The sequence below is a fragment of the Rattus norvegicus genome, chromosome 7 (genome assembly GCF_021556685.1).
Source record: "Rattus norvegicus strain SHRSP/BbbUtx chromosome 7, alternate assembly SHRSP_T2T, whole genome shotgun sequence".
In the NCBI taxonomy this organism is placed as follows: Eukaryota; Metazoa; Chordata; class Mammalia; order Rodentia; family Muridae; genus Rattus; species Rattus norvegicus.
Genome location: NC_141540.1, coordinates 14,303,686 through 14,317,752, shown reverse-complemented (window position 1 = coordinate 14,317,752; position 14,067 = coordinate 14,303,686). Strand labels below are relative to the sequence as shown.

The window sequence follows — 14,067 nt, the reverse complement described above, 5'->3', positions numbered from 1 at the left end:
GTGGTGAACACAGATATAGATGCAGGAAAATACCCAAGTACATAAAATAAGTTTTATTTTATTTATTGAACATACTGTGAATGCAAACATAAAACTCTGTTTCAGTGTTTATGATATAATCTATCCTTTTAAGGTAGACAACTAGGAGATTCCAGAGGACCAGGGTTAAATTCCCAGCACTCACACAATGGCTCACAGCAGTCTGTAACTCCAGAGTCTGAAGATTGAAGGCCTCTTCTGGCCTCCATGAACTGCATGCACCTGTTTGCCAGGCATACATGTGAAATAACTAATAAACATCTATTACTTTTTGAGTTAAAATAGATAATAAATTTTAGTCTGGTGGTGGTAGCACATTCCTTGAATTTTAGCACTTAGGAGGAAGAGGCAGGTGGATCTCTGAGTTCAAGGACAACCTTGTCAACAAAATGAGTTCCAGGACAGCCAGGGCTTAACAAACAAACAAACAAAAGAGACAATTATGGCGCTTGCCTAGGAATCGCAAGGCCCTGGGTTCGGTCCCCAGCTCCGAAAAAAAGAACCAAGAAAAAAAAAAAAAAGAGACAATTATGTGTTCGCTCCTGTGGAGGCCTGAGGGCGGCATTGTCTCTCCAGACACCCTCCGTTGTCCAGGGAACCTGAAGGCCCCTCATGGGCTAGGCTGCCTAGCATAGGGGGTCCTCATCCTCCTCTCTACCTCCCTACTACTGGAGTTGTGAGCAACACCGCTGCACCCCACTCTCTCATGGGTTTTTTTTTTTTTCTCCCCGGAACTGAGGACCGAACCCAGGGCCTTGCGCTTCCTAGGTAAGCGCTCTACCACTGAGCTAAATCCCCAGCCCCTAATTTTTTTAAAAAGATTTATTTATTTATTTATTTATTTATTTATTTATTTATTTATTTATTTATTATGTATAAGTACATTGTAGCTGTCTTCAGACACACCAGAAGAGGGCATCAGATCTCATTACAGATGGTTGCGAGCCACCATGTGGTGGTTGCTGAGAATTGAACTCAGGACCTCTGGAAGAGCAGTCAGAGCTCTCACCTCTAAGCCCTTGTTGAAATTTTTTTTTTTTTTTTTTTTTTTTTGGTTCTTTTTTTCGGAGCTGGGGACCGAACCCAGGGCCTTGCGCTTCCTAGGCAAGCGCTCTACCACTGAGCTAAATCCCCAACCCCTCTTGTTGAAATTTTTAAAAAAGACTTATTTTGGGGGCTGGAGAGACGGCTCAGTGGTTAAGAGCACTAGCTGGGGGCAGGTCTCTGTCCTGACCCTTAACCTTGGAGGCCTTCTCTCCCATCTCTCTTTTCCTCTTACAACCCTTGGATGCCTCTACTCCCTGCTGTGATCTCCATCACCATCAGGACCGACTCCAGTCCTTTCTGCCCCCAGTTCCCTTTTGGTGACTTAAGACTACTTCCTCTTGCGCTGTTAACTCCCATGACCCCCATTGCCTGAAGCCCGCAGGCAGACTGGGTCTACAAGCTTTCGATTACAGGCTGTGACTTGTACGGCAGACCATCCTGCCTTTCAGTTCTCCTTGCAAGACTCCACCCCCTACTTTTTTCCTGGGGCCCTCAGTTTTTCTGGGCCCCAGAAACCTTTCCCTAACTACTTCCTCTTTCCACTCTGATCTCCATGTCCCCTGTTAATGAAGCAACTTTAGTCATCAAAAGAGAATCTTCCTCTGGTGACCTCCACGAACACCATGCTGCCCATCGTGCCCTGCTGCCCATCATGCCCACTTGTCACCTCTCCTGAAATATCAGTTTGTCTCATTGAGGACACCATGAGTGTCTTTGGTCTATTATGTGACATTTACCCATTTATTGATCAGTGCAGATGTGTGCTCATTTTTGTTTTGGACAGGGGTTGGTGTGGATGTCAGAAAACAACCTTCCGTGTTGTTGCTTACCTTCCCCCTTGCTAGACAGGACCTCTGTGTCATTTGATACTGAGTGTGTCAGGCTGGCTGAGCACAAAGCTGCTGGTCAGCCTTAGAGACGTTGGCATGCTGGGTGCACGTCTGAGTCCACAAGAGTGCAGGTCCTCAGAGTCCTCGCAGCCTCACAAGTCATAACTCACTGTACCCTTTTTATGTTTATTTGCTTTGAGACAGTATCTGTGCAGACCAGGCTGGCCTGGAACTCAGAGATCTGCCTGCCTGTTTCCCAGTCCACCATCCAGCAAAAAAACATTTATTTTTTTCATTTACTTAACACTGAACATGAATGTGGGTGTAGAGGTCAGGGGATAATTTCTGCAGGCCAGGGAGGTGGTCATGTACTGTAGCAATCAGAGGCCCACTTCTATTTTTCCTTTTTACAGTGCTTCAGTCAAACTGGGCAGCTAACTTTCTATCCACTGAGCTGGCTTGGGCCAAGACCGGCCCCTCCCAGTCTCCCTGTACTCAGGGGCCACATGCCAAGCTGTAACCCGCCCAGGTGGCACCACGCCCCAGCAGGCCTGGGCAACTAGGGCGGTGACCGCTCTCTGCCCTCTGCTGCCTGCCAGGAACAGCTCGTCCTAGGAGAGGTTGCACTAGTGGAGCCCTCCCTCTTCTATGGCTGTCTATGGAGAGACAGGAAAATCCTGGTGTTGGAGAATCCAGGAGTGGTACTCAGGGCTGCAGGCCTCTGGCAATGCGATAGAATTCCCAACTGGGTCTACCTCTGGTGACACATAAGTCCGGAGCCCCACGCTGGTCACCCCAGCACTTTGGAAGTAGAAGGGAAATAGTCAGAAATTCAAGATCTTCATCCACTACAAGAGTTTGAGGCCAGCCTGGTCTTCCAGAGAATCCTCGCTAGTGGAATCCAGCCACACCACAAGACACCACCACCCACCCCCCCACCCCACCCCCCGGGAAGCCACGCCCCTCTGCGTCCCCGCCCTATACTTGTTTTTCTTTTAGCCTGGTGTTTCCGCTCTGGTGATGTCACCTCCCTGGGACACATCCAGAGGGGTGTGCAGGAGCCCAGAGAACCAGGGACTCAGGACCTGAGGGCAGCTGACCTCCTCTGCTGCTGTCACTGCACAGAGATTTTTAAATGACTTTTATTAAATCCTTACAAAACAATACAAAATCCTGGCGTTGACAGTTGGTGGGAAAGGAGTCCGGAGGTCAGTTCACCTGGTACGATGGAGTTGAAAGTGCTTGCATGTCCCCCACTCTACAACAGGTCTCTTAGATTTCAGCATGGTTTGTGGCCAAGCCACCCCAGGATCATGTCTCATTCACAGTTAAGGGGTCTGACCACCCGTCCTCCAGGTCAGGCTTGGAGGGACCCGGGAAATCACAGCCCTGCTTGGGGAGTGGGGGTGGGGTCAATGCTGCTCACTGCCCAGTCAGGTTGCTTCAGGAACCTGCGGAGGGGCTGAGTCCTCAGGTGCCCAACAGGACAGCTGAGTCATACTGATGGCTGAGAACTCAGATGCCTAGGAGCCCCCCACCCTCTAGGGGTTCTTTGGAAATGTGTCCACAGAGGCAGGTGGGGCAGTGGGGCAGGACTGGAGAAGGCATGTCACCTCCACTGTGACGATCCTATGAGACTAGGGAGGAGGGTGGAGGATGCTGGGCAGTGGGTGCCCCAGGCCCCCACCCACCAGACCCCGACATTCAAGTACTCTTCAAGAACAGGGAAGCAAGTCAAATTATTTCTTTAAAAAAAAAAAAAAAGCCTAAACTAAACTTGACAAACAATCCTGACCAAGGATTTTTGAGGCCAGGGGCTGCCCTGTAGACACCTGAGCAGTTGCAGGGCAGAGTGGCCTGGCCCCTGGCAGCCGCCCCCGACCAGCAGGGCCATGGAGAAAATGGGAACTCGTATTGCATAGTAGTTCGGCTAGGAACAGTCTACAGGCCTCGGGGCAGTTAGGTCTGGGCACTGCAGGGCCACCGCATCCCTTCCCAGCCTCCCTTGGGTGTCCAGAGGGAGACCAAGGCAGCTTCGACCCTTTCCTGAAAGCAGGCACACCTGAGCCGTTGCCCTTTGGGGGCAGAGGGAAGGTGAGAAACCCCTGGGTATGGCCTCAGCTCTGGGTAACAGAAGTAGCGAGGAGAGCGTAAGAACTCCAGTCCCAGGGGCAGGACGTGGCCTTGGTCAGGCTGAGCCCTGAGAAGGGGCACTCGGGTGCCCTGGGTGGGGAGACATGTGGGGACCCCATGTTTGCTGATGTGAGCCTTGCCCAGCACCTCTCCTGCCTTGGTGGAGCTGGCTGGGTCCCCCTCCAGCTCTGCCCCGAAGTGGAGTTGGGAACAGTAGGCCTGTCCCAGGGCAAGGAGCTAAGCAGCCTGGGAGGGGGTTCTGATTGTCAACCCTCCAAGGGACACTGCAGCTGGGCGATGGGGACTAGGGGTCAATCAAGTGCACTGTCCCCATCCACCTGCCCCCTAGAGGTCTTTATCCAAGATAGGGAGCCCCGCCCCCACCCCAGACCCAAGGGTGCTCTGGTGGGGAGAGGCAAAACACCACTGTGCTCACCAGGAGGGCCTGTCCCTGACAATCCTGAGGGCTGGGTAGAGGTGTGGGGTGCTGACCCTGCGGGATCCCCAGCCCTGGAAGACAGCAGAGTGGCTGGAGTGGAGGTGGGGGCGCAGGTGGCAGGACCTTCACAGTTGACAGGCGAGCATCGTGGGGTGCAGGCTGATTGGCCTGAACCCTCCGCCCTCCTCCGGGGCACTTGCTTTCAATAGCGGCAAAAGAAAAACAAACAAAACAAAGCCAAGGGGCAGGGGCAGGGGCAGGGTGAGGACAGGGAGAAAAGAAGACACCCCCTAACAGATCCCTACACCCCCGAGGCCCAGCTGAGCTGGTACCTGGGATGGCAAGGGGTGGGGTGTCCAGGTCCCTAGCCTTCAGGCCCTGAAGGGCATATGTACATTGGGGCTAGTAGGGGTCACACGCGATCCCCTACGAGGACCACAGGGGTGGCCGACAGGCTGGCCCTCTGGCGCCTCTGGGCCAGCTTGGACTGGGAGGGCGGGGACAACTGCAGGCAGCGTGAGGTAGCTCGGATGAGCACAGGCTGGTCCTGCCCAGCGTCCTCCTCACACTGGGCCAGCTGCCGGTTCATGGCGATGGCCTCAGCTGCAAAGGACGTGAGGTCTTTGGCACAGCTGTTCCTGGGGACAGGACAGGTCACCGTCACCAGAGTGTACCTTTCGCTGCAGCCTTCTGGAGGTGCCACCCCAACTCCAGGCCCTTCCAGGTACCAAGACCCCAAATCAGAGCTGTTGGGTCACCTCCTACATCACAGTGCTCAGGAGCCTGGTCCCCACCTAGGCTCAGGGGCTCAGTGCTAAGGGTGAGCCCTAGAGCCCCAGGAAAATGAAAGATCTTCCAGCCTCACCTCTGCAGAACCAAGGGTGTTGGTAAGGTGTTCTCTGGAGCACACTGCAAGAAGAGGCCAGGTGGTCAGACGGCACTTGAGGTGCCTGGCCAACGCTGGCCCAAGTGCACACAATAAGCAGACCCCATCCACACAGTCTGTCATATGCCCCTGCAGACTGTCCCCAGAAGGCATGTGAGCCATGCTGGCCTGGGGCTGGGGCCTCTCAGGGATCCCAACCCTTCTGCATTCAAAGAGCAAGCTGCCTGGAGGGGTGGGGTCTCACAGGAGTGGGAGGGCTGAGTTCTCAGCTGGGAGGGAGGGGCTCACAAGCCCCACAGGGAACCACTCCCAGTCATAATGCTAGACCCTTCTTGGATGCTTGCTCTGAAACCCCCGTGCTCAGCACAAGTTGGGCTGGCCCACTCCCCTTCAGACTCCAAGGCTCACCCCCTGCACCCAGGGGTGCTGCAGAACTTGGGCAGCGCTCAGCCTCTGCTTGGCATCTCGCACCAGCAGCTTGGAGATGAGGTCTTTGGCAGCGAAGGAGATGTGGGACCAGTCCTTGTCGGGGAACTCGTACTTCCCTTCCTGGATGCTCTCAAACAGCATGTTCTGGGGACGGAGGTGGGAGAGAGTCACTCCAAAGCAGACCTGGCCCCGTTTAGATGCCTAATGAGGGCAGTGGGGTGGTGATATGCACAGGGCAGTGTGGGGACAATGGAGACAGTCACACAGATGGCTCTTCGGTGCTTAGAACACTGGCTGCCCCTGCGTAGGACCAAAGGTTCACTCTCAGCACCCACGTGGCTGCCCACACTTGCAACTCTGGTCCCTGGGCACCTAATACCCACTCCTGGCCTCAATAGATACCGGGCTCTCTCAAATGGTGCACGTACACACAGCAGGCAGAACACTCAAGAGAAGGACAACAAAAGAGAAAGAAATGGCTTGGGTCTGGGGGTTCCTTGGGTTAGCACCACTTCTGATCCCAGGGAGCCCAGAAACAGTCTAGTGAAGGCTGGGGAGAGGACACAGGCAGGGCATACATACCTGGCAGGCAGGGCAGGCCTCCCCGCGGTCCCAGCCACAGTCGCTGCCACAGTGGCCTACGAAGGGCGGGTAGCCACTGAGCAGGATGTACAGGATGACACCCAGGCTCCACAGGTCGCAGCGCTTGTCATAGATGCTGGCCTCCTCACTAAAGGCTTCCACCACCTCGGGTGCCATGTACTCCGCCGACCCACACTGTGAGGGCGGGCACAAGTCAGGAGGACACCAGCTCCAACCAATCAGAGGATCCCCAGATCAGCAGGTGATGGTACCGACCACACCCCCAGCCCCGCCCAGCCAACCAGCTGCTGTTGCTAAGCGGAAGGCCAAGCTGGCAGGGGAAGCTGCAGAGTTGGCCTGGCACCTGAGTTCAGTGCCTGCCCACCTCGCCTTTACCGCCCTCACCGGGGTGAGCAGCTCTGGCGTGGAGATGGGGGAGCAGTCTCCGTTGAGTTTAATGCCACTGCCAAGATCGAAGTCACAGATCTTCACTGGCGAGACCTGGGGAAAGGACAGGCACTGTGGAAACGGCTGCACATTCTCCACCCGAGCTGCCTGGCAGGGGCAGGCGGTAGCAGAGCCTGGGTGGGTGCTGGTCGGGCAGCCTCACCTGGTTGGGGTGCTCACACAGGATGTTCTCTGGCTTTAGGTCCCTGTGGGCGATGCCTAGGGAAGTGGAGCGGGGAGATTAGGGGTGGGTACCTCTAAAACAACTAGGCCTGAGGGCGCCCCACAGCCCCTGCCACACCTTTGTTATGCAGGAAGTCCAGGGCACTGGCCACATCCTGTACCACCACGCTGGCCTCCAGTTCATTAAAGTGGCGCCTTCTGTGGATGTGGCTCAGGATGGATCCTGTGAGGCCAGGGAGAGAGCTAGGTCACCTCCACAGACCAGCAGCTCTGGGCACTGCCTCACTCCATCAGGGATGTCCTAGGGCTTCCTTGGGCCCAACACTGGGCTGTGACCATCGGGACAGGAGAGTACAGCCCCAGTTCCCATATCAAAGCTGGGCCATGGACAGTACTTCCGATGGTCAGCAGCTCCCAGCCCAAGTCCCCAATCAGCACCTACCACCACGCATCTTTTCAAACACCAGGTAGAAGCGGTCCTCCTCCTCAAAGAACTCAATCAGTTCTAGAACATTCCTGGGTTGGGAGGAGGGAGGAAAGAAACTGAGGCACCCTGAGGCCCTCAGCACCTGCTGCCCAGCCCAGAAGGTGACACCCTCATGGAGCCATGTGGCCATGGAAAGCCTGTTTTCCTGGCTGAGCCCAGCCCATGCCCTGCTGAGGTGATGGGCTCTGGCCAGATAGCCTGGGCAGGCCACCTTACCTATGTCCCTGGCACTGGTACAGCATCTCCACCTCCCGGAACACCCTGCTGCGGATATGGCCCAGCTGCTTCTCAATGATCTGCAATGCGGGGAGGACACGGCACCTGGAGAAGCTGCCCAGTCCCCCACAGGCCCCCTGAACCCTGTATGAACTCTGCAGCCCTGGGTCTGGAACGTGCTAGAAGTCAGACTGCAGTGTTAGCACATAGTCAAGGTATCCTGTTGCTCAGGAGAGCTCAGGTAGAGAGAGAGGAAGCAGCCCATTCTCCACCCTGACCCAAGAGCTCCTCCACTGGGTAGTTGCTACCCAAGCAGGCTCAGCTCTCACATGATCCACTCAACAAGGCAGCACTCGGCCACCTGGCTGCTGGCCCAGCCGGTACCACACCAAGACCTGCCTTCTCTTTTCTGGGCACCTGGCCTCAGAGTAGACCAGTTCCACTGCACCCTGTAGATAGAAGGCCCAAAAGATGCTGTCCCTGTAGAACCTTTGCTCTCAGAGAAGAGGAGTCCCTGGTTCTCCCTTCCCAGGTGGACACCCTGACAGCCCCCTCATTCAGCAGGTGGAGGAAGCAGGATCCCAGTGCCAGGATACTGTCCTGGTTATTTGGTAATAAACACCCTTTCCAGCAAGGGGCCTTCCATCACTAAAAGCCAGATCTGCAGGGTGGCCCAAACACTGTCGATCAAACTAGCATACCTCACCCCTACCCTTGAAGAGGCTGGGGACGACTCCACAGAAACCTCCATCCTTCCTGGCAGTAGAATGGACTTCCCTGGTGTCCCCTCTGGGATCTATGCCATTGGTGCCTTAATGTCCTCTAGCCACCACAGCCTCCATCCTCACCATCTCCTGTGCTGCTGTCATCACCTCTCACTGCACCAGGTGTCAGTGACCACTGAGGACACCAGCAGGAACACCCCACCCCAGTCCTCTGCAGCCCATCAGTCACTCATAGCAGGGGGAAGCCACCATGTAGCCAATACAGCCCAGTCTGCCGTCCTCCTGATAAGGCTGCCCACCCTGCAGGGTTACTAGGAGGAAAGCAGCCACCTAAGCACCTGCCTGGGGCCCAGGAACAGGGACTGCCGCGCTGACACCCTAACTTCCAAAGTGACTCTTTCCTTTGGTTCTTCCCTGTCCCCTCAGATGCAGAAAGCCACTATCCAGGGGGGTAGCCCCTCCCAGACAGGTCACCAAGCTTCCCCGGACATGGGGGTGACTGGTTGGCCCTACAGGGTCAGTAGGCTACACCAGAGCCTGGCAAGGCTCTAGGTATACACAGGAGTGGCAAAGGCACACAGCACCTCAGGATTTCAGTGTCAGCATTTCAACTTCTGTAAGCCTCCCTTAGGCCAGTCATCCTTAGAGGCAGAGGCCCGGCCTCAGGGGCATGTGGGCCAGCATGGCCTCCAGAACATGGAGTGATCAAGGGCCAGCTGTCACTGTGCCTTTCTGTGACTCCAGGTCTGACCTGGATTCCCAGGGTGGCCTGAGTCACAAGTCTTGGGGCCATTTTTAGACACTGGTTTTCTGAGGCTGGCATCTGGGGACTCAAAGGCCACTGGCCTCTGGGGGTGGACCCCGGCTTACCTTGACAGCATATTCCTGGTTGGTGATGAGATTGACACAGGTCTGCACACGGGCATGGGCCCCTTCCCCCAGCACATCCTCCTGCAGCTGGTAGACATCTGAGGTACGAGAGGAGAGGTGAGGGGCTTGTAGCTCAGTGTCCCTTCCCCAGTGGGACCTGCACCTCTCTGTAGCTCACCTTCAAATCTGCCTGAGAAGCTGTCAGTAGCCCGACAGCGCTTCTTTTTGCGGCCTCTCTTCTTGGCGTCTGGGATGTCGATGGGCTGACTGGAAGGCATGTCTGCAGAGGACGGAGACCCAGACGGTATGTGGTCTGGCTTAGCCTAGCTCCCCAGAGACCCCCATGGCCTGCCCACCTCCTGGGTGCTCACCAGGTCGGGCTTCACACTGCGGGCTGAAGTCAGAGTCCCCGTGCTGGGCGGGGTCTAAGGTGAAGGCCAACTCGAAAGGATTCTGCCCCTGTTGAAGGGGAACATGTGGTTCAGGGCGGTCCTGCCAGAATGCCCCAAATATGCAGCAACCTGGACAAATGATCACTCCATGTCACAGTGCTGAGACCGAGAGCAGCTGCCACCCAACCAGAACGCAGGCTGCAGTATTCTGTGACTGACCCACCTCACCCAGTGCAAGGGCCTTCACACAAGTGTCTCAGGGCCTCAGTGGCAGGGGGCTGTGGGAGGCAGTCCCTAGGAGATCACAGAATCCCAACTCAGGGGCTTTACTATGAGACAGTGGGTCCTGTGTTTGTCACCTGCTCCTGTTATTGGCATGGGGTAGGAAGCCAGGGACACGCCACAGAGAATGACCCAGCCATGTCACTGAACTAAGGGCTCCTGTCTCCTGACTGTAGGGAACGTGACCTTCCTCTCCCAGCCTGGGGCTGACTGACAGGAAGTCTAAGCCACATGGCCTGCCTCATCTGCTCATGGGTAGCATGGGGACGGCTGTCCAGCCAGCTGACTGAGGGCTGACCTCAGGGACAGGCATGGGATCAAAGGTGGGGGCAGCAGCAGAGCCTAGGGCAGGGTTGTCAGCTTGTTTTCCCACAGCCTCCTAGGTTATCTCAGGACCACACCCTTGGCTTTTGGGCCTCAGTTTGCCTGTGGCACGGGACAACATCACCTCTCCCTGTGCTGCAAGCTCTGATCTCCAGTGACTGTGAAAGCAGTGGTTGAGTGTGGGAGGCTCCAGAGGTCAGGGCAGGGCCCCTTTCAACTTGCTCTGTGCATCCAAAGCCTCCTATCTCTGAGGACCACCTCAGGGTCCTATCTCCAGGGGCCACCAATTTGGTACCCGTAGCCACTGGCAAGAGGGCTAACAAACAAGGGACCCATTGGAATGTCTGTACAGGGCCATGCCGCATCCACAGCCTGCACTGTCTAAGGAGCCTTCTCTGGGTGGCCAGAGTTCAAATTCACACCTAAAGCTCAAGTAGGGCCCCAAAGGACCCTGCTGCTAGATATGTGGAAGACTTTAAGACTGCTTAGGAGAGGTGGGAGCTGAAAGCCATAGAAACCTGGTTTGAACAGGAACATGTTGAAACAAAACCCTTCTTTATGATGGCTGCTGCTGGCACCTTGGTGGTGTCGTGTGCACGTTGGGAAACTGAAGCAAACTCTAGCTTCAGAGGGACAACCCATCCAGGGAATAAGGCATGAGCTGTGAGTGGGGGGTGGGGAACGTGGGTTAAGTCACACCCCTTTCTGGATGTTCAGAGTGGGACGGGCTGACAAAAGGGTTATCTGAGAGAAAAGTCTCTCCACAAAATCCTAGGGAGACCCCAAGGTACCAAGAGAGCCAGATACCTGGAGAGCAGTGACAGACAGACGGAGAGCCGTGTTGGACCTTGCAAATTGTTCTGCTGCCAACAGAGAATCACCACTAGGAGGCTGGCACAAAAGGGGCACCCTAGCAGTTCATGGGAAGAGGGCACACAACCCCAGAGCCCTCATAAAACTTGGGGCCTGCGGGGTTGGGGATTTAGCTCAGTGGTAGAGCGCTTGCCTAGGAAGCGCAAGGCCCTGGGTTCGATCCCCAGCTCCGAAAAAAAGAACCAAAAAAAAAAAAAAAAAAAAAAACTTGGGGCCTGCAAGGCTCAGTGTACCCACAAGATGGGGGGGGGGTTGGTGAACTTATGAGAAGGGAGGGTAAACCAGGTTTGAGACCAAAGGTTAGCCTGGGAACCTACTCCATGCCCATAGCCTGGTGATCTTTCTCTGGGTGGACTGTCATGATGAGAGACAGGGACAGAAGGCAGCTGTCCCCAACTCTGGGAACCTTACAAGGGTGACAGGGACCCAGCAGAACCTCTGACATTACAGTCCCTGTCCCCCTGCTTGAAGACTGGGACACATGGGACAGCTAGAGTCCAGCAAAGGTATTGGCTGACTGGAGCACACCCCTTAGGGAGACCTCCCCCCCGAGCCCCCAGTCTACTCCACAGTCCCCCAACTTGCACATTAAAGACAAGAAAACAGGGCTGGGCTCTAGTTGAGTCTGTAGAGCACCTGTCTGGCAGGCATGAGGCCCCAGTACCTCTTAAAACTCCAGAAAGAAAACCAGAAACCCAGGTAACTAAAGCCAAGAGGACTGGCAGGTATGTGCTCTTTGCATAGCTGCAGACAGAGGGTACCCAAGGAGAGTGGCCTGGCTCCAAGGAATCAGTCACGTAGAGTGGGGTTCCAGGAGGGGTTCGAGGTACCAGCCCCTGGTCACCTGCAGGGCCACCTACCAGCCAGGCCTCCCCACAGTCTCTGCTCTGAGCAGAGCCCCACAGTGGCCACACAGAGGGCAGCTTGCAGTCCCAAGTGCTGTGTGGGCAGTCTGGCCTAGTCCAGCCAGCCTCCCCTGGGTCTGGCTGAGGGCCTTGAGTCAGCAGGCCTGGCAGGAGGTGGCTCGAACCATCCAGAAAGCTAGAGTTTGCTTTGGCGGCCTTGCTGACCGTCTAGGCTCACACAGAGCCCCAGGAGGAAAAAAAAAACCACTGTAGGTGGCATTCTCAGATTCATCTCTCATTACTGCTCAGCCCCAAAGCAAGCCGGCCAAGGATAACAGACATTTGGGGCAGGGGTGGGGCAGTTGGCCAGGGCACTGGCTGGACAGGCCTGGGAATTCTTCCCTATCTGCATGCTCCTCCCACAGAGGTGCAGGCAACACACACACTCCTGCCTCTCTACAGGGCAACAGGTCCCTGTCCCAGGAAGCCATTACATAATCCAGCCTTCTGGGTGGGGTGGGCAGGCTGACATCACTGCGTCCCTTAGGACAGGACAGGCCCCACCTGCCCACCTTCACCACCCCCAGAATCACTAATTTACGATAAGACTCACCCAGCCACCTTTAATAACACTACAGAGACTTCCTGTTCTGATGATAGGAAGTAACACTTTGGGCCTGGGCTGTCTTGAGGGAAGGTCTCCACATGCAACCACCAAATGTGGAGGTTACAGTGGGGCAAAGCCCAGGTTTCCCCACAAGGCTTCAGCCTGGCTGATCTCAACCAACCAGCACATGGCCAGCTCCAGGCTACAGTGGACAGACACAGGGTTTCCCTGGGACTATACGCAGAAGTAGGGGAGACCAGGCTGAGAGACTGCAAGGAACATATAGCCACTGATCACAAGCCAGCCTAGGGGAGCTCATGAAATAAAGAACTAGTAGCAGCTAAGAACTAGTAGCAGGGCTATGGCCTGCTGATATGCTCCAATCCAGAACAAGGCCAACACTGGGGGAAGGCACGGGAAGTGTGGGACCACATACACAAAGTGGGGTGGGGAGCACAAGACTGAGACCAGGCTGAAGGCAAGGGACATAGAGCCACCAATCAGGGGTGGGAGTGGGTCTTGGAAGAGAGAACTACTAGGCAGCTGGGGACCGGGTGTAGCCTGCAACAAGTAAACACTGCAGGGGACAAATGTGAAGTTCACCTGAGACCACATACAAAAGTAGGAGAGACCAGTCTGAGAAACTGCAAGGGACACAACCACAGATCACAGGGGAGCTTGGAGCAGTTCATGAAGAGTTAGTAGGGAGCTAGAAGCAAGGCTGCAGCTTACTGACTCTCCCAACCAGCACCAGGCAGGCCTGAAGTTGCAAGGAACAGAAACACTAGATTTGCCTAGGATCAACACAGAAACAGATGATAAGACAGGACTGTGATCGGGCTAACTGCAAGGGACACAGAGCCACCAATCACAAGCCTGGGGGTGGGGGTGGGGGGGCCCTAGAACAGAGAGCTACTAGGCTGCTAGGGACAGGGCTGCGGCCTGCTGACCCCCACCACCTCCAGCACAGAAGTCTAATGCAAGCACCCCTCCCAGGCCCAGCACCGGCCTCCCGGGTAGGCTCTGCTCACCCGTCGCTGCAATGGGACCCCCGGACAGGACCCCTCACCTTGAACGAACGGTGGAAGCCCTGAAGTTCGGCTGTTCTCTTCTGCACCATCTTCAGTCCGGGCCCCGCCAGCGGGGGAGGGGACGCGGGGCCCGGGGGACGGCTTCGGAGGCGACCCTGCGGCGGAGGAGACAAAGGACCGAGGCTGAGAGGGGCACTCGGCCGGCGGAGCTCCCGCGCCGGGCTCGGGCTACCCTCCTCCCTCGGAGAATGTCGCCCTTGGCGCCGCGCTCACCGGGGTCGGACACCGGCCGGGGTCGCAGAGCGGTCACCTCACCTCACACAGCCCGGACCCCGCTCCGAGGACTGCGCGGGGAACAGCGCCGCCACGGCCACCGCCACCGCCTCCGCCGCCACCAGCG

General features: G+C 56.1%; 1 protein-coding gene across 1 annotated transcript; it reads right to left on the bottom strand.

Moving 5' to 3' along the window:
- Window positions 1–3,044: 3,044 nt before the first annotated feature.
- Window positions 3,045–14,067, bottom strand: Mknk2 (MAPK interacting serine/threonine kinase 2). Its single transcript, NM_001011985.2, is given in 14 exon segments — window positions 3,045–5,126; window positions 5,354–5,397; window positions 5,783–5,947; window positions 6,386–6,580; window positions 6,791–6,886; window positions 6,996–7,051; window positions 7,134–7,238; window positions 7,458–7,531; window positions 7,719–7,798; window positions 9,314–9,411; window positions 9,492–9,593; window positions 9,685–9,772; window positions 13,706–13,822; window positions 13,983–14,067. Coding segments are annotated over 13 exon segments (1,380 nt in total). The 5' UTR covers window positions 13,757–13,822; window positions 13,983–14,067; the 3' UTR covers window positions 3,045–4,900.